The sequence below is a fragment of the Podarcis melisellensis genome, assembly GCF_964234715.1.
Source record: "Podarcis melisellensis genome assembly, chromosome: 13".
NCBI classification, from domain to species: Eukaryota; Metazoa; Chordata; class Lepidosauria; order Squamata; family Lacertidae; genus Podarcis; species Podarcis melisellensis.
The window spans coordinates 55,481,559-55,506,253 of NC_138545.1; the positions used below are offsets into that span (position 1 = coordinate 55,481,559).

The 24,695-nt window shown below is 44.8% G+C and overlaps 1 protein-coding gene across 8 annotated transcripts in view; it reads left to right on the forward strand.

Annotated features, from left to right (window-relative positions):
• Positions 1 to 24,695, forward strand: part of KIAA1671 — a 129,754-nt gene that overhangs the window by 52,145 nt on the left and 52,914 nt on the right. The window contains exon 1 of one of the 8 annotated variants that reach the window (XM_081884564.1): positions 19,625 to 20,038. The exons of the other annotated variants lie outside the window; for them this stretch is intronic. Coding sequence (XP_081740690.1) covers positions 19,754 to 20,038 — 285 coding nt within the window. The 5' untranslated portion in view covers positions 19,625 to 19,753. Of the gene's footprint in view, positions 1 to 19,624; positions 20,039 to 24,695 lie in introns of those variants that run through there. 8 annotated transcript variants of the gene reach the window in all.

Below are 24,695 nucleotides of genomic sequence, written 5' to 3' on the forward strand. Positions count from 1 at the left end.
TCTTTAGAACAATCCACTCCCAAAGCCAGCAAAGACAGGACACCTCATAGTATAATCTCAAGTCTGCCATGGGAAAGCCACCTTTTTCCTTAGTATCCGTTAACAATTTATAATTTATCATTGGTTTCTTCCTCTGCCCGATAAATTTGGACATAGCTTTCTGCCATTGTTTAAATTATCCTACTCCACTGATTACTGGAATTGTCTGGAATAGAAATAACATTCTTAGCAATACATTGATTTTTATTACTGATATCCTTCCCCACAAACTTCATCCTCCCCCATACCTCCAAATTTCTCTTTATTTCTTTCCAAGTGGTTATATAATTGTCTTTAAAAATGTTTATATTCCTTGCTTTTTTCTATTAAAACAGTTCTGTTTTTTTGTTGTAAGTCCTTTTGTGTTTTTCTGTCATATTTTTAACCAACATTTTTGCTTCCTTTTTATTTAACTTAAAACCTGCTACTTGGCCAAACTCCAGAATTCTGTCCAAGACCCTTAGTATACTTACCATCAGGTCTTCTACTGTTATCACAATGTCATCTGCGAATGCTTTCAGTTTATATGCTTTGCACCCAACTGTAATACCTTTTATTCCATCATCTGATCTTATACATCTTGCCAGGGTTTCTAAAATTAATATAAACAATAATGGGGACAGGGGACATCCCTGTCTTGTCCCTTTAGCTATTTTACATTTTTCTCTTATCATGTTATTCACTATTAGCAAAGCCTATTGCTCTGAGTAAATTGCTTCTATTCCCCTCTGAAATGACTCTCTAAAGTTCATCATCTCTATTGTTTTTCCCCCATAAACATCCATGACACATTGTCAAAGGCCTTCTCTGCATCTATAAACATTAATGTGGATCATTCCTGACCTCCAGATATAACATCAATTATATTCCTTATGCTATCCTTCATTTGACGGCCAGAAAGCCTGCTTGATTTTGATGAATCAAATCTTTGAACAACGTTTTCATACGATTGCCATTATATTGGCAAATAGTTTGTAATCATTATGTAGCAGAGAAATTGGCCTATAATTTTTTACGGATAGTAAGTCTGTGTCTTACTTTGGGATTAAAGTGATATATGCCTTTTTCCAAGACTCTGGTTCAAAATTTTATTCATTACTTCTTTTAAGGGTTATATCAGAAAATCTTGTAATTTCTTATAATATTTTGCTGATTGTCCGTCTGGTCCTGGTGATTTGCCTATTTTTGTCTGGTTGATTACTTGTTGGAATTCCACCATCGTTATTGGTGCATTTAAATGATTAATTTTCTGAACTGGAATTTGTGGCAATTTATTCTGCATCAAATATTTCTCGATTTCACCTTTATTTTCTTTACCGATCGATATAGTTCTGTATAGTATTTTACGAATTGTCTTCTTATGTCTTTCGAATTATTATTTTTCCATCTATTTTCAGTTTGTTAACTGTTTTCATTCCCTGTCTTTTCTTTAACTGCCATGCCAAGTTTCCCAGGTTTGTTAGCGAATTCAAAAAAATTCTGCCTTAGTGTTTTTATCTTTCTTTCAATTCACTAACATTGAAAATTGTGTTTGCAACATTTTTATATTGCATCTTTACCAGGTTTTTAAATCAATTTTTCTATTATCTCTCTCTTTCTTGTTTCTCCTCTTTATCCTCAGGAGTTGGTTCCCCTTTATCTTCCACTGTGTGTGTATGCGTGTGTGTGTGTATATATAATATTTACATATATTACAGTGGATGCTCAGGTTGCGAATGTGATCTGCGGGTTGCGATTTGGCACTTATGTTGTAATCCAGTTGGAATGTCCTTCAGAATTATTACATTAAGTTCATCTGTTTGAAGTCTCTTTTGATAATTCATCTGTAGTATTCCATCTTTTGCCATACGTTACTTGATGGTCACCTGGCAGTCCCCTGGCAACATCTTTGCCTTTGCAAAGCTTAATTTTATCCTGAAGGCTTTGTTGATCGCTTGGACTACTTATTCTTGTATCTCCATCCAGATGACTAATTCCTGTATTATTTTTTCTCTTATGTCTTCCTCAGTCTCCTCCGGTATCCCACGAAAACACAAAGTTAAATCTTTATGTTGCATTTACAGAAATGCAATCGAGTCCCAGGCAGCTTCCTGCATCTTCATCAGCTCGGCTGATTCTTCCCTCATTTTATCATGTTCCCTTTTCAATTTTCCCCCTTCTGTTTGTGTTTTTTCTGTTGTTTCCTCAAGGCCTTTTGTATTTTTCCCCCATCCCCCGCACTGATTTTTTCCGAATCCTGTCATTTTGGTTGAAAATTCTTTGGTTGAAAACTCGCTTTTTTGGGGGGGGTGTACAACGTCCTTGTACTTTCCCCGTGCCCCCTCACTGATTGAGCCTTTCTCTCGAGATCAAGGCTCGTGCTCTGTCACCATTCGCGGGAACCCGGAAGTCCCCCACTCTGACTCTCAGGTTGTTTGAATTACACCATGGCAAGCCATGGGATGTGGGTGCTCATACTCTGCTCATACTCTTACAGTGGGGCAAGGAATTCTTAGTGACTGAAGTAGGACGGGATGAACCTCCCACATCCTTGCTGGGCCTCTTCTTTGAGTTTGTTGGCAGTTATATCAGACGGATTTATATAGTGAACTTACATCCTGCCACTCAGAAAACATTCTTCACAAGATAGAAAACACAAGTGTATGTTTGGTTGAACATCAGTTTAGAAATACATAATTTAAAACAACTATTGAGACAGTTTTAGTTTTACTTAATGCAAAGGGGGTGAATTTCTGTTCTGCTCAATCTCTGTGAACTTATCACCTGGACCCTGCACTATAGAATTAGAATAAAAGCTGCATCCCACAGTTCAGCAACATGCTCACCTGAGTGTGTGTCTGGCAGTACTTGTACACCCAACAACGTGAAAAGGAAAGATCCAGTAGTAGGGCACCAGGAAGCTTGTCTACTGCGGCACAGATACTTCCATTGGATCTGACTTGCTTGTTTCTAATGTTAGCAGCCTCTTCCTGCAACAAAAAGGAAATGTGTCCCTTTGCCTCAGCATTATCCAGTTCCCAGCTGAGGTGTGTATGTGTTTTGCTTCACTCTTTCCCTGCCTACAAGGGAGGTAAGGAGGCTGTTTCACTGGCATTGCTGATCAGTTTTGGTCTGAAGGAGAGGAAGCCCTGTCCTGGTGCTCCCGAGTAGAGAGCTGGCCTCAGCTGGTGTCCTCCTCTGCACTGGCTTTTTGTGGCCCATGTGGGTTTCTGTTGCATGTGGGATACACACACACACACACACACACACACACTTTTTATTAACTTATTATTACAGAACACACACATCCCACTTAGAAAACAAACTACAAAAGAAAATACAAATTAAATGATAAACATATATCCATAAATCTGCAAGTATCTGCACATGGACTTTTGTTATCTAATCTTTAGTTCTTATTCTATTCTAATAGACTTCCTTCTCAGTGTGGGTCTGACTTTAAACTTGATAAACTGTTTCTTTTTCATTTCGTCTTTTCTACCATTCTCCATATGTTGTATTTGTAAACCATATTTTGTTTTGCAAAAATTATTCAAAGCGAGTCCAGGTTTTAATTTGAGGGCACTGTTTTTTAAAATAATCTCTGTACTTTCCCCAATCTTTTTGAAATTGCATCCGTCATTTTTGCCAACTCAAGGCAATCAAATAATCTCTCTTGCCACTCTTTTGTTGTGTTACTGTTTCACGTTTCCAGTTTTTTGCAATTAACATTCTTGCTGTGGATGTTGTGTAAAGGAATATTCTCTTATTTTCATTTGCCATGTCTGAATCTACTATGTCAATAGAAATGCTTCTGTTGTTTTTTTTTTTACAAAAGTTTGTTTAAATATTTTTTTCAACTCCTCACATACCGTGTCCCAGAAGCTCTTAATTTTGTTACAGGTCCACCACGTATGAAGTAACGACCCTTCTGATTGATTACATCTCCAGCACATTTTAGATTTTGTTTTATACATTTTGGATATTTTGGTAGGTCTTATTTGTTGTTGTTGTTTAGTCGTTTAGTCATGTCCGCCTCTTCGTGACCCCCTGGACCAGAGCACGCCAGGCACTTCTGTCTTCCACTGCCTCCCGCAGTTTAGTCAAACTCATGCTGGTAGTTTTGAGAACACTATCCAACCATCTTGTCCTCTGTTGTCCCCTTCTCCTTGTGCCCTCCATCTTTCCCAACATCAGGGTCTTTTCCAGGGAGTCTTCTCTTCTCATGAGGTGGCCAAAGTATTGGAGTCTCAGCTTCACGATCTGTCCTTCCAGTGAGCACTCAGGGCTGATTTCCTTCAGAATGGATAGGTTTGATCTTCTTGCAGTCCATAGGACTCTCAAGAGTCTCCTCCAGCACCAGGTAGGTGTTATATACCACCTATAAAACATCTAGAGAAAATTTTCCTTTTTATCAAGTCGCAAGCCGTGAATCTCCAGTCCTTATTCCATACTTTGTCCCAAGCCAATAATTGAATATTTTTGCCTAGGTCCATTGCCCAGTTAATCATTATTTCCTTTACTTGCCCATCTTTAGCCTCCCATTCTAAAATAATTCCATACATTCTAGAAATTACTTTTTTCTTGCTTTGTATTAATTCGTTGTCTAGTGTTGACTCTTCTCTTGCAAAACTTTTTTTTATTATCTATTCTAAACACCTCATTCAACTGATGGTATTGAATCCATCCTGTCAAGTGATATTTTATTTCCTCATATTTTTTCAGTTTCAGTTTATTACCTTCTTCCTCTAAGAGATCTTTATATGTGGCCCATAGCGTTTCCATGCTCTTCCTTTTGACTGCTATAGCCTCCAGAGGGGAGTGCCACCAAGGGGTTTAGGGTTCTAGTAATTCTTTGTGCTTTCTTATGATATGACTGAGGAATCCTTTTCATATCCTAAGTATGCATGCCACCCATAGCGATTGTCAAACCCTTCTAAGTCCAGTAAATCTACATTCTGTTTCATATATAATTATGGTATTATTCCCCCCCAAAAAAACTGGTGTTATGAGTCATCATTGCCAAAATAAGATGACACCTGATTGGCTCTCTAAACACTCCTTTTTCTGGTTATTTGGCTATAACTCTTGATAGAATACAGATAATTGAACAAACCTTGTTGCATTACATTCTTCATTTAATTATCTTTCCAATGATATATAATTTTATGGTATTACTCCAAAAGAAAGTGGTGTTATGAGCCATCAAACCTTGGAAATACACTTTCTCCAAAAGGTTTCCACAATTTTGGCCACTAGTGTGGTTTGTTTTTAACACACCCATTTGGTGTGAGGGTTCATAAAATAGAACTAGCAGACCTCTCCTGGCCAGCATGTTTTCAGTTTTCCTTGGAAATGAGCTCTGATTAAGGTGGCCTTTTGGAAAAACTGAAATTTTCTGTGTGTGTGTGTCTCTATACACACCATATTTTTGCTACATAAGACACACCTGACCATAAGACGCACCTAGTTTTTAGAGGAGGAAAACAAGAAAAAAAAATATTCTGAACAAAACAGTGAATGTATGTATGATTTTTGTGGTTCATGCTGTGGCCACAGACATGTGATTTGATGGTGAGTTTGGTGTAGCCCAGTGCAAAAATCCTGAGGATCCATGTGGATCTGTGCTTTGTAACCACATTTTTGTGCCATTGTGGCCCCACACAACAGTGGGTACGTGATTTATTTATTTATCTATTTTGTGCCGGCTGTAGCCATGGACATACTATGAGATCTGATGGTGAATTTGGGAAGACCCAAAGCAAAAATCCTGAGAATCCATGGCCTTTTACCTCCCCCCTCCCAGGCAGCCTCTACTAGCATCCCTTATCTCTCTCCTGATCCCACCAATCAGCTGCTTCCTTTCAACACTCCCTTCCCTCTTGTTTGCCTTAGTGTCTTTTCCTCAGCTGTAGCAGTTTTTTGCTCCTCCTTTTCTTCTAATTTCTCTCCTCATTGATTTAATCCAGTGTTTCCCAACCGGTGTTCCGCGGCACACTAGTGTGCCGCGAGACGTTGCCTGGTGTGCCGTGGGAGGGAGGCGGGTGAGGCGGGCGGCGAGAGGCGGGGCGGCGGCGGCAAGCACACGCGGGGTGGCGAGCTCCCTCCCTCCCACATCCCATCGCCGCTCGCTTCGGCCAGCCTACTGGGCTGTCGCAGGCGGAAGGCCTGCGCATGCGCGAGGTTTTCACGCCTTCGGGATTCCCTTCACGCCTTCCTCCTCCCGGGTCCTTGAGAGCGCGGGAAGCGGCAGCGCGAGACCGGCATTGAGACAAAAACGCAAAGTTCCATTCAGGGTTCCCGTTTTGCCACATCGTCTCACAGTTTGGAAGATAGCAGCTCTCCAAATTAATAGTCCTCTTTGAATAGGCGGGGCCTGAGCGTTCCACCAATTTAGGCCTCCTGCCGGGAAGTGATATGGCTCCACCTTCCTCAAGGTGGTTCTGCTTTTAAATATTTTCCACCCTGTCACCATGAGGACTAGTGACTTCTTTTCGTAAAATATAAAATCGCTGCTCCTTGCTCTCGTGAGACTGTGTGTTTTAATTCGAAAAGGGTGTTCCATGTACATTTGTGCGAGCTGTGCTGTAAAAAAAAGGGGTCTGTATCCGTTTGTCAGTGGCAATTGGATGGCCGGATACTGCAGTGATGGAAAAGTTTTTGAAAAGAAAAGAACTGGACTCTGAACAAAATTTGGAGCCAGATGAGAGCCCAAGTATGAGTGGGCATGAAAAGAAAGCAAAGATGGTTAGCTCAAGCAAATTCTCTGGCACAAGGCAATATAGCGAAAGCTGTATTTCATTTGGATTTACTTTCACCGGAGATGCAAACCAACCAACTCCACTGTGCGTGGTATGTGGTGAAAAGCTAGCTAACAGTGCTATGGTCCCAAGCAAACTTAAACGCCATCTCCAAACGAAACACCCTTCGCTTCAAAACAAGAATGCGGACTATTTTGTTCGCCTGTGTGAAAACACGGAGAAACAGGCAACTTTCATGTGACAAACCTCAAAGGTAAATGAAAGAGGTCTTAAAGCTAGCCATCACGTTGCTGAACTTATAGCCAAGTCAAAAAAGTCGCACACTGTGGCAGAGACATTAATACTTCCTGCCTGCAAAGCTATTGTAGAGGAGATGCTCGGACCTGAAGCAGCTAAGGAAATAGCCAAAGTCCCCCTCTCAAACAACACAATTCCCAGACGTATTAATGACATGTCTGCAGACATTGAAAGTGTGGTTTTGGAAAAGATCCATAGCAGTGAGAGAAATTTGCATTACAAGTTGACAAGTCTACTGATATCAGTGGACATGCTCAACTCTTGGCCAATGTGTGTTTTGTTGATGGTGATGCAATTAGAGAAAACTTCTTTTTCTGCAAGGCATTGCCAGAAAAAGCAACAGGAGAAGAAATTTTTCGGGTCACATCAGAATACCTTGAACAAGGAGGACTTAAGTGGGAAAACTGCACAAGTGTCTGCACCAATGGAGCTGCAGCCATGGTCGGGCACACCAAAGGCTTTGTAAGCAGAGTGAAGGAAAGAAATCCAGATGTGATTGTTACGCATTGTTTTTTGCACCGTGAGGCCCTCGTAGCCAAGACTTTACCAGCAGACCTAGTTCATGTGTTGGATGATGTTGTGCGCATGGTAAAATTTGTAAAGTCACGACCCGTGAAAAGTCGCATATTTGCAGCTTTGTGTGAGGAGATGGGAGCGAAGCATAAAACCTTGCTGTTTCATACGGAGGTCCGGTGGTTGTCGCGTGGCAAGGTCTTGGTTCGTGTGTATGAGCTGCAGGAGGAACTTAAAGTGTTTCTGACAAATGAGAGGTCAGATTACGCAAAGCTGCTTGCAAGTGATGAGTGGTGTGCAAGACTGGCATACCTGGCAGATATATTTCATCTGAATGAACTGAACACACGAATGCAAGGCCGAAATGAAAACCTGCTTACAAGTACAGATAAAATAAATGGATTCCGTTCAAAGGTGCAACTCTGGCATCAACACGTGGAAAGTGGCAATCTTGAAATGTTCGCACTCACCAAGCAATGGCAAGGTGTTCACACTGCTGCACTGTGTGAGATAATAGGTAAACATTTAAAAACTCTCGAGGGGAAGTTGTCATTTTATTTCTCTTCAGTCTCCATTGAATGCCTTGACTGGGTTAGGGACCCTTATAGCTCAGCATCATTGGTGGAAAGGACATGACTTTACAGGAGCAGGAGGAACTAACTGAACTGAGACAAAATCGTGGTTTCAAGCTAAGATTTGCTGATCTACCTTTGGACAGTTTTTGGTTGGAAACTGCCAAGGAGTTCCCCCTTCTGGCAAACAAAGCTATTTTGACATTGCTCCCATTTTCCACTACATATCTCTGTGAGTTGAGCTTTTCAAGCATGATTGCTATAAAAACTAAATACAGAGAGAGACTGAGAGCTGTTGACGAAGAGCTACGTGTGTGTCTTTCTTCGATTCCAGCCAGAATATCAGCTTTGTGTTCAGCCAAACAGGCCCAGGTTGCGCACTGAATAAAGTATTTTATAATTTTTCGTATTTCTGTTTACTTACTATTTCATAATAAAGTAATTATAAAATACTATCTTTGTGTTTATTTGATTCCTATTAAAGAGAGTTACTTTATATATAGTCAATATAGGCACAGAGTTAATTTTTTAAACATTTTCTAATGGTGGTGTGCCTCGAGATTTTTTTCATGAAACAAGTGTGCCTTTGCCCAAAAAAGGTTGGGAAACACTGATTTAATCTTCCTTGTCTCCTCTCCTTGCAAGTTTGCTGTCTTTACCTCCCCCCCCCTCCCAGGCAGCCTCCTTTCTTGCTAGCGCCCCTTATCCCCTTATCTCGCTTGCGATCGCTTGCGATCAGTGGCTTTGTTTCAACAGCCACTTCCCTCTTTCAAAAAAAAAAAAAGCATTATCTGCTTTTTGCCCCTGGGCATTTCGGCTCCAGGGACCACACATTCGCTCCATAAAACACACAGACATTTCCCCTTACTTTTTAGGAAGAAAAAAGTGCGTCTTGTGGAGTGAAAAATACGGTATATTAATTTCTTGCATGTTTAGGGCTATATCCATTGCTAGTCATGCTCAGAGGAGACCCACTGAAATTAATGGACATGATTAATGTTATTTCAGTAGACCTACTCTGAGTAGAACTTAGTTGGATACATTCTGTAATGAACAGCCATGTGCAAATGATGATACCTTGTACAATGTTTTTTAAATGGTGGCCAGCTGAAGCACATGTTGGAATAATGGAATACAGGCACATTGTCCAGATGCTCTCTCTTTCTTTGCCCCCCCAAACGCACATACACACAGTTGATGGTTCCCAGGTGCTCATCTCGCAGGGCGTGTTTTCTTAATGCTATTCAGGCAGCTCTCCTAGTGCTGCTGTGCACCTCCTTGAGGTTCTCCACACCATCCCTTCACCTTGAACACATCTGCACACATAATGTTCCACACCAGTGTGGGATTGCCAGCTGGTGGGGGGAACAACCAAACTGCAGTTGGGAATGTCTTCCTAAAATGGTATTTATGCTGTTGGTTTAAATATTAACTGAAGCAGTTTCTAGCTCAGTTTGCTGAAGAGATTTCAGGCCAGCTGCTGTGCAGAGTCCTTTAACCCTGCTGATGACCTTGCCACTTTTTTTCTGTTCCGCTTCCTGGCCTCTTCTGAGTAACTTCAGCTAGCAAATGGCTTCAGTCAGTGGTTTCAGAGCAGACTGCTGCTGAGATGGGAAAATGGATCTCTAGCTTTTCTTGCTTCAGCCTAGGTGCTTGAGCTGATGAGGGGTTTTTTGCTTTTGTTCCTTTAGAAGGGTGGCTAACTGGGAGATATGCTGGAGCAGGGTGGAGAAAGTGGGCAGAAAACCTTTGCTCCCCCTTGTATATTACTGGAACTCGGGAGGGGGCAGGGTGTCACTCAGTGAAACTGATTGACAGTGGATTCAGGACAGGCAAAATAAGTGACTTATTCACAGTATTTGCTGCCACTAAGTATGGCAATGGATTAGACAGATATTCTGAGGATTTATTATGGGATGGACCAGAGTCCACTTCATCATATGCATGAGGTCTTTCCCTACCTTAGTGGGTCAGGAGTGGGGATAGGGCAGGCATACACACAAATGTACAGACACACATGCACCTCTGGTTGGAAGGGGAGAGGAAGTGTACAGTAAGTTGTTGTCAGAGGAAAGTGTATACCAACCAACAGGATTATAGCTTAAATGCATGTTACATTGACCATTCACATAGCAGTGGGGGTGAGGATACTGTTACGGCAAAAATCTGGGTGCGAGGCTGCTCTGCCACCCAGCTCATCGGACTAAGTCCGTGGGTCCCTGTGGAGGAAAATGAGCTCAGCCGGAGACAGGAGCAAACTGCAGAAGATCCAAGTTTATTGCGCAACAGGTTCAAGGCGAGATTGAACAGCAAGAAAGGGGTGACATGAGTTTTTGAAACTCCCTCCATGTCCCAGAATACAGTGCAAAACACGTCATGAATACATTAAAGAGAGGTTTGGTTACACAGATTACATCATGAATATATTAAAGGGAGGTTGGGTTACACAGATTAACATATGGAGGAGGGAGGGGGGAATATGCAGAGCTGGAGATATGCACAGATAAACACTTCCTGGGGATGAGAAAACAATGGTCCCAAATATGCATAGTCTGCCACCTGACATTGTCTGGAGGAAAGGCTGATCAGAGCAATTTGAAAGGATTAGGGTCTTGACACCTTGCTTGAGGGACCATGCTGGACAGGGGAGGTGCGATGGAGTCCCAGAGCAACCGAGCAAACTGGCACGCTGATTTTCCATGAATTTTATAGATTTTAGTCCCTTTTGACATTGACAATTGGAAATAAATTGATATATTGTAGCGAAGAAGAAGGTGAAGAAGACATGCCCCCCCCTTCCGTAACAATACAAACATCCTGGAATGGGTCAGCTGATTTGACACCTGTAGTATCTTGATTCACATAACAGAATGTTACCTCTTTGCCACTACTAGAACACCTATGTCGCCCATCTATGTGAGGGTAGTTGGTCACCCATTGCTTCAACATTTCCTCTTATGGGTGCCTCATCAATGTCCTTCATGTCAAGATTTTTTGAGCATTTTTATCAAGGGGACAATGGCACATCCCCAGTACTAAATTACTCTTGGGGCCTGGCATTGTCACCCACAACAATTCTGTGGAAGAGTCTGCCTGGTTTTGGATTTCTAGCCAGGTGGATTCGGTATCCTCTTTGGCGTACAAAGTAATATAATTTTTGTGTGTGTGGAGAGGGGCTATTGTGTGGTTGTTTTATTTTTTATTAATGTATTTAGTGATTTTATATATTGGTTTTATTCTGTGAACCGCCCTGAGACCCCGGGGTATAGTGTGGTATATAAATTCAATCAATCAATCAATCAGTCAGTCAGTCAATAAATAAATAAATACCAGTATGTTTTTCCCTATCCTTCCTGTAGAGCTTATATCTAGCAATAACCGTGTTTCACTGGTTCTCTCCATTCCACCTGGAATATATTTTTAAAATGTGCAAGGCTTGTGTCCCATCATACATCAGTCCTAAGTGCTGCTTAAAAATGTCGCTTAGTATTTTTATTACAAAAATATCACAGATCAAGTAAAGCATAAAAATTGGACTCATACATTGCACATATTTACCCCAGTTGTACAACAGGTTTTCAGCTTATTTTGGAGCAATGTACAGTGGTACCTCGGTTTAAGAACAGCCCTGTTTATCAACTATTCAGTATACGATCTCCGCAAAACCGGAAGCAGTGTTCCAGTTTGAGAACTTTACCTCGGTCTACGAACGGAAGCCGAACAGTGGAAGGGCACCGGCGGCAGGAGGCTTCATCAGGGAAAGTATGCCTCAGTTTAAGAAGGGCTTTGGTTTAAGAACAGACTTCCAGAATGGATTAAGTTTGTAAACCGAGGTACCACTGTATAACAGGCATTGGGTGGGATGTTATCTCTAATTTTGTCATTCAAAAAATCCGTAAACAAAGCCTGCCTTTCAGTAAGTTTCTTCTCTTAAAACATATATATTTATGACATGTAAATGTGACTGTGATGTGTAGTGAAGAGAACGGCCACTTGCCTGGGGAGGGGAGGCCTTGGAACTTTTGTTTCTGACTTCCTTGAAATGAAGATGTTGCAGACATGCTGCCTTCCATTCTGGCTGATGTTTCTCTTTGCTTTTAATGCAGCAATAAATTGCCCCATTTGAGAGAGTGATGAATATGAGCTTGTCATGGATGATTTAGTTGAGATTCCTGCATTGCAGGGGGGTTGGACTACACGGCATTGTGGATACCTTCCAATATTACAAATCTATGATTCAAGAGTGTAAAATGTTAATAATAATAATGATAATAAATTTTACTTATATCCCGCCCTCCCCAGCTGAAGCCGGGCTCAGAGCGGCTAACAACAGTAAAACGATAAAACATTCTAAAATCAAATTAATTCCAATCAAATTAATGGCAACCATTGGGCTAGAGGTTCTGTGAGGATTGCCAAAGGAGGGAGTCAGGCTGCACCCTGGCCAAAGGCCTGGTGGAACAGCTCTGTCTTGCAGGCCCTGTGGAAAGATGTCAAGTCCCGCTGGGCCCTAGGCTCTTGTGACAGAACGTTCTACCAGATCCGAGCTACAGCTGAAAAAGCCCTGGCTCTGGTTGAGGCCAGCCTAACCTCTCTGTGGCCTGGGACCTTCAAGATGTTTTTGTTTGAAGACCGTAAATTTCTCTGTGGGGCATACCAGGAGAGACGGTCCCGTAGGTACGAGGGTCCTAGGCCGTATAGGGCTTTAAAGGTTAAAACCAGCACCTTAAACCTGATCCTGTACTCCACCGGGAGCCAGTGCAGCTGGTATAGCACCGGGTGAATGTGATCTTGCAGCGAGGACCCCATAAGGAGTCTCGCTGCAGCATTCTGCACCCGCTGGAGTTTCTGGGTCAGTCTCAAGGGCAGCCCCACGTAGAGCGAGTTACAAGAATCCAGTCTGGAGGTGACCGCCGCGTGGATCACAGTGGCTAGGTCAGGGCGAGAGAGGTAAGGAGCCAACTGCTTAGCTTGGTGGAGATGAAAAAACGCCACCTTTGTTATAGCTGCAATCTGTGCCTCCATGGAAAGGGAGGTGTCGAAGATTACACCCAAACTCTTAATGGACGGCACTGGCACTAATTGCACCCCCGCAAGAGATGGGAGTTGCCCCCCCAAAACCCATATCATCCCGACCCAGCCAAAGGACCTCTGTCTTCGAAGGATTTAACTTCAACCGGCTCCCACGTAACCATCCAGCCACAGCTTCCAAACATCTGGTCAGTGTGTCTGCGGCCGAGTCAGGATGGCCATCCATCAACAGATAGAGTTGGGTGTCATCAGCATACTGATGGCAGCCCAACCCAAAACTCCGGACAAGCTGGGCGAGGGGGCGTATAAAGTTGTTGAAAAGCATCGGGGAGAGTATCGCACCCTATGGCACTCCACACCCATGAGTGGCGTGATGACAATTCCCCCCAAGCACCACCCTCTGTCCCCGACCAGAGAGAAACGAGTGCAGCCACTGAAGGACTGTGCCCTGGATCCCCACATCGGCAATGCGGTGGTCCAGGAGTTTGTGAAAGACCATGTCGAAGGCTGCTGACAGGTCTAGAAGAATCAGCAGCCCCGACCTGCCTCGATCCAGCTGCCTGCGGAGATCATCTGTTAGAATGACCAGAGCCGTCTCGGTCCCATTACCAGCGCGGAAGCCAGATTGAAATGGATCCAGAGCCGATGTTTCATCCAGAAACCCACCAAGCTGTTCAGCAACTGCTCTCTCAATCACCTTACCCAGGAACGGAAGATTCGAAACCGGGCGGTAATTGGATAGATCTAAAGGATCTAATGATGTTTTCTTTAAGATCGGGCGCACCACTGCCTCCTTCAGTTCCCCTGAGAATGTCCCGGTGCCAAGGAGAGATTGCTGATATCCCCTGGGGGGCCCGCACCTCATCTGGACACGCTTTAATCAGCCAGGACGGGCACGGGTCGAGAGGACAGGTGGTGGGCTTTCCAGCTCGGAGGAGTCTGTCTACATCGGCTGGGGATATCCGGTCAAAGTGGTCCAATACTGGACCCAAGGACAGTCGAGGGGCCTCCAGTTCCGTTAGTGTATCCAAATTGGCAGGGAGGTCATGGCGGAGCGACAGGACCTTCTCTGCAAAAAAGCTCACAAATGCCTCACAGCTGTGTGTCAAATTGTTATTTAAATTTGGCTGTCCCTCGAGGGACATTAAAGACCTAATTATACTAAATAATTGCGCCAGGCGTGAGCTAGCGAATGCAGTGGAGGCTGAGAAGTAAGACTTCTTAGCGGCCTTCACTGCCATCTCGTAGGTTTTCATGAAAACCCTATAAGATGTTCTTGAGGCTCCGTCACGGGCACCCTGCCATACTCGCTCTAGCCGTCTGAGGTACCACTTCATTTTCCGGAGCTCCTCGGCAAACCAGGGAGCCCGGTTTCTGCGGAGTTGCAGAGGGTGCTTAGGTGCGATCTCATTGATGGCTGCCAGGAGCTGGATATTCCAGCCCTCAACAAGCTCAGTCAATGAGTTGCCAGGGGGAGCAAGGTCCCGCAAGGCTTGACGGAATCTATCAGGGTCTATCAGCCTCTGCGGGTGAGCCCAAATTGGCTCGCCACCTAAGCAGGGTGGGGGTGGAAAGTCAATCCTGGCTTTCAGAGCGTAGTGATCAGACCATGGCACCTTCATCGAAGGAGACATGATCACATCTATACCTACGCCAAAGATCAAATCCAGCGTGTGGCCTGCTTGATGTGTGGGGCCCGAAACAAACTGGGAGAGCCCTAATGTCGCCATGGAAGACACCAGATCCAGAGCCTGTGAGGAGGGAGTGGCATCAGCATGGATGTTGAAGTTCCCCAATACCAATAGTTTAAGAACTCCAAGGCCCAGCCGGCCACCACCTCCAGTAGGCCTGACAGGGTGGCTGCTGGTGCGCTAGGTGGCTGGTACACCAGCCAGACAGCCAAGCTCACCTCGGAGCCCCACACTAGGCCAACACATTCAATGCCGGGGATTGATGGCGATGGTAGAGCCCTGAAAGAACAATCTTCCCAGATTAATAATGCCACCCCTCCCCCCCCCGGCCCACAGTCAGTGACTGGTGGAGGACGGAGAAACCCGGGGGCATCATCTCTCATAAGGTAACTGTTTCCCCTTCGCACACTCAGGTCTCTGTCACACAAGCCTGGTCAACCCCCTGCGAGGTTTTGTTGCGGTTTTGTTGCCTATAGACCTGGCATTGCACAGCACCAGTGATGGAGGTGAGTAATCCTTGCTCACCCTACCCTCATCCCTCAGGATGGGGCGCAGATTGGAAGGGGTACGAGCATATCCATATCTCAATCCCCTTCGCCTATAACATCTGCACCCCCCCGGCACTGAAAACTCCCATTCCCTCTCCTTAACTGCAGAGACCTCTGGAGACAGGTCTCCAGGCAATTTGTTGCCCACTCTGCTGAGCTGGTTGGTGATGACAAATAATGACTGCCTATAAAGCCAACACAAAATCTTTGCACCGCTGGATGAAACATTTGCATGACCTAGTATACCGAATGCCCATAAACTGAGTGCATTATGTGCCACACATCATGTTCTTATGTTTTGGTCATGCATCCTCTTTGCTGCCAAATTAAAATAATTTTAGGATCATTGTCCTCAAGGTACATCAAGAAGGCGGCCCCAAGTGCTATAGCATCCCACCTGCTGAGGTTGCTGCTTCGCTAAATTAGGATTGAGCTGCAAATATCTCGTTATTTGCAGGGGCAGGGGCTGTTTCTGTTTTCCTTCTACAAGCTCCCATTTCCTGCTGCTGGAACACCACTGTTTGCAGATGTTCCCCTTACATTATTGTGCATATTTCACTTAAGAATAAAACTGAATTTTCTGCTGCTTGCTTCTCTTTATGGCTAATAACCTCCTGTCGACACCCACCCCCAATCTGACAAACACTTTCAGATTTTTGCTTAGAATTTATTGCTTACAAGGATATATTGTATGAAATGCTCAATGCATTTAAAATGAGAGAGCTCAGGGTGTGGTGCTCTCATGAAGAAAATAATGGAATGATGACTACTACAAAAAGGTTCATCAGCCTGATAGTACTTGATAGTTACAGCTTTGAACAAGTGGCAGAAAGCTTCATCCCTCCTCCTCTTCCGCCTCCTCCTCCTCCTCTTACGGGGGGGGGGGCATATGTCCTTTTGGGAATGCTGCAGGAATGGAGGTGTCTAATAGGTTGCAAATGGATAATGATCAAAGCAGGTTTGTAACTTCAGTGACATGGTTGCTCCTTTGGTGTTTTTGAAGAGCAAAAAAGAGAACACTTGCTGACTTCTGCTTTTAACTATGGATCTCTATGATGACTTATCATGAAAAAGAGGCCATGGAGTCCTGGAAAAAGAGGACACATGGCAACCCTAGTTTTGTATAGAATGAGACCATCTTGATTGATTTTGATATTTTTTTGTACTGAGGGTGCAGAACTAAACTCTGTTACCTACAAGGTTCTCCAAAGCTGATTTAAAGCTTTGCACCCCAAGCTTTTTTGTACCCCAAGCCTTGCCCCTCAAACATTTCATTTAAGACGGTAAGAAGAGCCTTCTGGATCAGATCAACTGCCCATCTTGTCCAGCATCCTGTTCTCACGGTGCTAACCAGATGCTTGCAGGAAACCCACTAGCAGGATCTACATACAAGAGCAGCCCTCTCCCCATAGAAGCATTTCTGCTTCCAACTGTGGAGGCTAGTGACCGAAGATAGCCCCCTCCTCTGCGAACTTGTCTGATCCTCTTTCAAAGCCATCCAAGTGTGTGGCCATCACTGCCTCCTGTGGGATGGAGTTCCATAGTTCAACTATCCTCCTCTTGTGATGTTGCCCTCCTTTATGCTTCCAGAAGAGCCTACATAACCTAAGATAACATTGGAACATGAGGGGACCCTTGGAACAAGCCTACTTGCCCTGTTAGTGCAGGATGAAGAATTTGTGATCTTCCAGTTGCTGTTGGACTCCCCACTCTCATCCACCCCAGCCAGCGTGGCCCATGGTCTGTCATGGATGGAGTCTCGTTCTCCCTGGAGGAGCAGCTGCGCAGTTTGGAGGTGCTCCCGGATTCAGCTTTGTCACTTGACAGAGGCGCAGGTGTCCTTGGTGGCTAGGAGTACTATTTGCTAGCTTCAGCTACTGCCATTCCTTGGTCAAAATACTGTAACTACCCTTGTCCATGGACTGGAGACCTTATGGTCAGATTACTGCAATGTGCTCCTCTATGTGGGGCTGCCCTTCAGGCTGGTCCAGAGACTGCAGATGCAGCAGAATGCAGTGGCTCGGTTGCTGGTGGAGACTCACAACCTTCAACAAAGCACCTTCTTTGTAGGACTTGCTCTAGCTGCCAACTGCTATTTGGCGAAGTTCAAGATTTTGGCCCTATACAGCTCAGGGGAAGGTTTCTCGAAGGAGCATCATATCTTTCATATAACCATTAGGTCGCTGTGGTCTGCGGGAGAGTTCCAAAGAGCTCAGAGGAAGGCTTCTCCTGTGGCTGCTGCTTTCACGAAACAATTGAATGCCTTTTTGTTCTGACAAGTTTTCCTAGCTGAATGAATTGATTTCGGCCATAGGTTTTTTCTTTGTATAGTTTTTAAAATTAATTTGCTGTTTTTAACTGTTTTCTTATGTTTTGTGCAACACCTTGAGACATATTTGTGGTGGTGTTAACAACAACAACAACAACAACAACAACAGAAGATCTGGCCAGAATGCTGCTCATGAACAGAGTGTATTCAGAAACCCACCTTGAACGGGACGCAAACTTATAAATTCAAATAATAGGTGTTTCAAGGAGTTGGCTATTCATCAGGAGGCAGTTCCTTAGGTTAATATAACCAAAAGGAGTTTCTGATTCCTACAATAGTAACCGGTGGTTCTATTCAAGAAACAATCTGGGGTTTTTATGACTTAGAAGCATCTATTAGTTTCTGATTTGAGCTGCTGCCCTTTTGGTGTGTCCAGTCGATGTTCCCTGAAGGAACCACTGTGACTTAACATATTAAGTAAACTTCAACTGCCAGTGCAGACACTGAATAACTTTATTTATTTCTGGAATCTTTTCATATAATTTATGTTCGGCTAACCTTGATTGACTAGCATTTTGTCTTCACAGCTATTTTTTAATGGGGATACGTTTTTTGCTTTGCTCTTTTCCATACTAAGTTTGTAGTAGCTTACAAGCTCCAGATAAAACTAGGGGAGAACATCAGATGACCAAACAAACAAACAATTGCTCCCAGTCAACAGAAGGGGGGGGGGTTTGCTTTGTAGAGCACTCTGGGTGACCAGTTTTATTCCTCCGCTGGCTGTTGCTGCTAAAGGGAAGCTTTCCAAGAAGCCCAGGTGGCTTCTCTCCTGGTGTGCAGGCAAGGGTTAACAATTGCCCAGGTTCCACGTGATGAGATGCAAACTGAATCATTCCAAGGGATCTCCGCCTGCCCAGTCACCAGGCAGATGCTGTTCCCCTTGGTTGCCATGACAACCAGGGCTGTACTCTAATCAAGCCCAGCCCCTGCAGCGGTTATATCTCATTCATTGTTTTCCTTCCCATTGCAGAGGAGGGGAGAGGAGGAACCGGGTGCCTCTAAGTGGGGAGGAGGCCTCAAGCTGCTCTCAGAGCCTCCCTGATCGAGCTCCCCCTCCACTTGCAGACACCCAGGTGGGCTTGCCCAGTGCTGCGGCAGCCAGCAGCATTTCTGGAGGGTGCCTTCTAGTGGCACGAAGGTGGAGAGGAGTGCTTTGAGGAAGCCTGCCTTTCTGCTGCCTCTCCTGGAACAGCCAGCAATCGCTCACTCTCAAGCTCTCAGCCCCACGGAAGCCCCTTCCTGAGCCAGAGAGCCATGCAAAAGACTTTCCGGAGGCTGTGAGTCAGGCAAGCAGGGTCTCAAAGGCAGCATGCTTCACATCGTTCTCCCCATCTTGGAACTGACGGGGCTCTAGAAATTAAGGCAAGTGCTGGTCGTGGTGATGCCGGAGATTAAAACGGACCTCTGACAGGGTGGGGGCTTCTGGGACCTACCTTTGAAGGACTGGCTTTCTAGGGAGATGGGAAGAGCCCATCTCATGAATGGCTCAAAGGCCACCTTCGGAACTTCATTCTCTGTGCTGCTGCCTCAGAAGCTCACCAGGCCAGAGGGGGAAGGAAGAGAAGAGCTGCTTTTCTAGGATTCTCAACCTGGAAACTGCCAAACTGGCCTGTGGAAAGGAGTTCCCTGAGACTCTGTGGGAATGAGAAAGAAGACCAAATGCCATTCTGCTGCCAAAGCAAGCTCTAGATTTCTGTGATATATCAGATGCATTTTTACTGGGTGAATTTGGTTCAAAGAGGCATCCACAACTGAGGAAGAAAAATACTTGATTTTTAAAAAAACTTAGAAATTTACCAGCCTTATTCCATCCTCCCTCCCCCATCCCCCATGCTCCTTTTCCCCATTTTTCTTTTTGTAACTAGATTTTCAAGAGTGCTTAGTAGTTTCTGGCTCCCGGGCAGCTCTGGTTTCATTTTAGGGGGAAGTAAATTTCTCGGTCTGTCTCTCCCCCCCCCGCAAGCCCACCCGCCTTTTTGGGTGCCTTGGAACGATGGATTACCTTGGAGACAAGCTGACGGTGGCGCAGAACCACATGACCCACTGGGTGGGCTCCGTGCGAAGGTCCTTGCAAGAGGCGCTGAATTTAGTCACAACTGCAGTTGCCCATGAACGAACAAGTGGGGTGGGGGCAAGCAGAGCCCCTTTCAAGCGCACCTCCTCCTTCAGGCACTTTGCATCCCGGAGCAGAGAGTCCTTCCGCAGGTTTTCCATGCGCAGTCAGCAAAGGCTTTCCTCTCTGAGGAAGAGGCAAGCCAGCTCCGAGCAGCCTGACCTTGTAAGCACCCTTTTAAGCTGCCGGTGGATGATATGAACTGAGCCAGGATGGTTGCTGTTGCATTCTAGGCTGGTAACCCTGCTACAGTTTGTGTGCTTGCAAATGTATCTCTGTTTAGTTTTAAGAAGGAAAAAAGCCTCCTGCTGTTGATCATTTTAGCATTGTTGGGTGTTTCTTTCAGATCTTTTAGCCTTCATTGTCCCAAAGGTACTTGGGCAACAGGGCGATTGGTCTGTGGCTCATTTCTTCTTGAAATAACTCAAAGTCCTTGGATGCAGGCATGGGGCTAAAAAAGAAAGCACTCCTAGGGACAGTTGCTTGGAGCTTGGTCTTCTCTGTTCTGGAATGTTGCTTCCCTAATTCTAAACTTTGAAGGGGAGGCAAGGAAGGAACAGCTGGAAACACTGCAAATGCTCAAGGGTGCTTCCTCTTATGAGGACTTTGAACTGGAGCTTGGGAAATGGCATTTGGGGTGAAGCCTGACTCACCCTTCCTCCCATTAAGCCCCTGACTGACCCTGGGTCCAAGATCAACATGCTCCCTCGGCCACCCTTTCTGAGGGCCCTGTGGCAAAACACAAAAGAGCTGTGTTTGGCCTTTTTGTTCTCTCAGTTGATAACGTAACACCTGGGTGCCTGTCTGTGGTCATGGGCTAAGTCCCTGCTGGGGAGCCATGTAAAAGGTTTCTTGTTCACTTATACTCAGCTTCCCTTAAAAGTCTAACCAGGTCAATGGGGGGTGTGGGGGTGTGAGTGTGAACAGGACCATGTGGACTTGCAGTTGCATAGTGCACACACACAAGGGCTTCCTGAAGAAATCATTGTTTGCGGCCTTGTTCAGTTCCAGCATAATGCCAGGAAAGGCTGCTGTGATTCTAAACTTAGCCAATTCAGCCTTGAGAGGGAATTTACCTCCAACGTTGAGAATATGCTGCAAGGACATTTCTTATTACTTTGAGGAAAGTGTAGATAGGAGGAAGTGTAAGTTTGCGAGTGCTCTGAATTTGCTGAAGCAAGAGTGGGCTGGGAGTATAATTTTAAAAATGGGTTCTTTGGTTTGTGTGGAATGCCAAGCTCTCTCTTGCCCATTGGCATCTTCAGGTTCTCCAATGTCCCAAGAAGGCTTCTCAGAAAGGCTCCCCAAATTTCAGACTGGGCAGGATAGGTCTTGCCTTTTCAACTCTCCTAGGGGGAATATTCTTCCAGCTGGCTGACTTCCCCCTACTCCAGCTGGGCTTAGACAGGCCCAACAGTTTCACCCTTCATGTTTCATTGCCTTGAACCCACCTTCTCCAGAAGGCCCTGTGGGATGTCCAGAAGGTTTATTGCATCCAGAAGTGAGGTGTCAGGGTCACAGCTACCACACTTGTTATCTCTAATGACACTGCTTCAGATTTTCCATGTTGGTATCTACAACACAGCAGAAGGGTGGCTTCTGCAGCCTCATGCTAGAGTGTTTTGAGAGCGAAGAGTTAAACCTCCTCCATGGCCTGAGCTGTTCTTTGTTTACTCTTTGGCTGGGCCTGCCAGAGAAACTAAAAAGACATTATTGTGTAAGAGGTAGGCAAAGGCAGGTTGTTTGAATAACAAAGCTGGTTGCTGGAGGGGAATGTACCTTATGTGGTGTTGATCAGAATTGTAGAGGTTAAAAGTGGCACCTGGATTGAATGACTTGTTTATGGCTGATCCAGGTTGCACAACAATTTGGTGCCAGAAATCTACTCCATCTGGGTGGTTGTTGGCATGGCACCAACAGTTATCAGAAGTAAATTTGATTAATTTCAGCAAATATCTGGTCATGCTGAAAAACTTTGTCCAGAAGGTGAGGTCAAGCACATGGTCTCCACATTGAACCTGCCATGGTTGAGGCTTTTAATTTTCTCTGTGCCATATAATTCTTAACCTAAAGTTCCCAAGGGTTATGCCTCTTTTCTGTAAGGATATTGTCCTGTGTCAGCCCTGTTCAGAATGAACAGGAACTGCTTAAACATGTGTAGTTTTGCAACTGCACTAGTTATTGTTCCAGGGTTCTTTAGTGGAGGTCATGAAAAATTGCACTGGTGCACAGCTGATAGAAGTTTGTAGTACAGAAATGAATGTGGTAAGGTACTTAGGAAGTTGCCCTGTACCAACCAAGACTCTTGGCACAGCTAGCCAAGACCACAAGGCAGATCCACACTATGCTTTCAAGTCACATCTAACATACATTTAAAGTGCATGACTACACCCCAAAGTATCCTGGGAGCTGTAGTTTGTTGTGAGTACTGGGCATTGCAGCTCTGTAAAGGGAAACTACAGCTCCCAGAATTCTTTGGTGGGTGACATGTACTTTAAAATGTGTGTTGGGTGTGGTTTAAATACATGGTGGGGATCTGTCCTCAGACTGGGGCTCCCATGAAGGGGAGCAGCCTTGGTTTGTGATCTCCATGTAGCCTTGAACATGTACAAAAATGATGGCTTCTGCCAACGTGGGAGAGTCATGGCAGAACTAGTCTATACTGACTGGGGTTGGCTCTCCAGAATTTCAGGCAAAGTCTTTCTCAGCCCTCCTGGGAAGAGATTGAATTCCAAAAGGACAGACCAGACGCTTGGTAGCTTTAGGGCACAGACTCCTGCTTCTGATGGCTGGCTGTCATATTGGTTGGCCACTCTCAACCCTGAAAAGCAGAGGCTGTGGCAGTAGAGTTTTGGGGCAGTGACTGCTTCACTTGTCAGCTGGATTTATGTCATTGTTTTCTTTTTGTCCCCCAGATCCTTTCTCCTCCTGTCTCCAGGAACTCCTGGTTCCTGACATGGTGTGACTTCCTGACTTGTTTTGGACCTGACCAGAGGCCACATTTTGACAAACGGGGAGAAAGTTTCTTTTGTAACCCCCACCCCCATGGTTGCACTGAAGGGTTTTAAAGAAACAGTCTGTTTAGTCAAGAATCTGTCTCTTTGCTTCAGATGATCCTGCCTATATTTCAAGCTTGGATCTCTGATCATAATTGGACTCTGGAGCTTCCTGACCTTAAGTAGGGCTCGTGGTCCTCACTTTGTCTTGGTGCTCATTGTGGCAAGCCCCTACAGATGGCTCCTCCGGAAGGAAGTTCACGTTGAGAGTCTAATTGGGTAAACAAACTATGGGAGCCTCACTTAAGGCACCACCACCAGCAGCGTTCTCCGAATCTGGCTTTAAGCTTCATCAAGGGGCAAGATGGATGTTGGCATTTTACCCCTTTACTCCTGGCCAAAGACATTTCGGGATTACTTTTGGTCTGGACTTCCATGATTTTGCAGACTTGAGTACAGGGAAGGGCTGTCAATGTCAGGCCCAGGCACTCCACTTCCTGTGTATTATTCCATGGCATACAGCTTGTCTTTCTTTTGAGTCCCTGATTGGCAGCTAGGTCACTTAGTGGGCCAGGCTAGTGCAGAGCTCTTTTTACAATTATGTAAAATGAAAGCCCATAAAGCTGGTGGGAGGGTGCAGAGCACTGGCTAGTTTTTCTCTTCTGCTTTTTTGGCAAATTCACCAAAAATAAATGAAGTTTTGGAGCTATTTTAAAGGGAAATTGCCAAAAACGACACTGCCGACATGGGTTGTCATATGTTTGGCAACCCTATCATACACAGTGACAACACAAATCAACTGAATTTAATAAACAAGGGGACTAGAACCGGCACCCAAGCAGTTCATAGTTTTCCACTTGATAACCTCTTTAATAGGCTGTGGAATTTGCTTGCAGAAGAGGCTTGGCCTCTAAGAAAAAGGCTTCTTCAGTTTACTGTATTCTTCCCATCTCCAGTTTTCAGATGGTGCCTTCTTGAAACCACGTCTCACCAAGTTAAAACGAAGTTGGTGTGTTAATAGGCAATATTCCTAAATAACTTAACCTAACATAGCGCAGTCAGAGACCTCGTTTGCTCTTGAAAATGGGTGGAGTAGTGCTCAGGCTTGAACTGGAAATCTATCCTTGTGCCCTGTACATGTGCACCTGCTTGTCTGCCAACATCTCCATACCCCATTGTGTCCACATCATGTTACTGATTTCTGCAGTGCAGGGGGTTGGACTAGATAGCCCTTGGGGTCCCTTCCAGCCCTGCAATTCTATGATTCTATCTTTCCCTTGAAAATGGTTGCAGGAGTTGAACTGGGGCTTGGTGTTTAGAATGTAGAATTGTTTCTGAATGTGTATATCAAGTTTCAATCTGACACGTCAGAGTTAAGTGGAATAATTGTACTAAACCAACCTGACAAATGGGACCCAAAATGATTTGAGTTAAACCACAGGGTTCCCTTTTATCTTTAGTAATCTTTAGTGTAGCACAAGATTGCAGCGTGGAGTGCTGCTGCTCAAGGTTCCAGCCAGCCAGGTCTTCCCCCAAAATACTCCATTCCACATACAGTGCACCTCTCCCGCTCCCCCCCACTCCCAGGGGCCACTCAGCCTGCTGCGCCCTCATTCGGCTGCTGGTGCAGGTGGCATCACTTTGGGGGCAGAAGAATCAGCCCGTGAAGGAGGAGCCTCTGGAATGTTTTTACTGCACTTCTGTTGCATTTGGGATGCATGTTTATATGTTGCAAATCACTTTATTGAAAGGTAGTTCTAATTATTCTAAAAGAAGAAGGAAGCCTTCTGAGAATGCATCCAGAAGCAAATGGTATTTAAAACTAA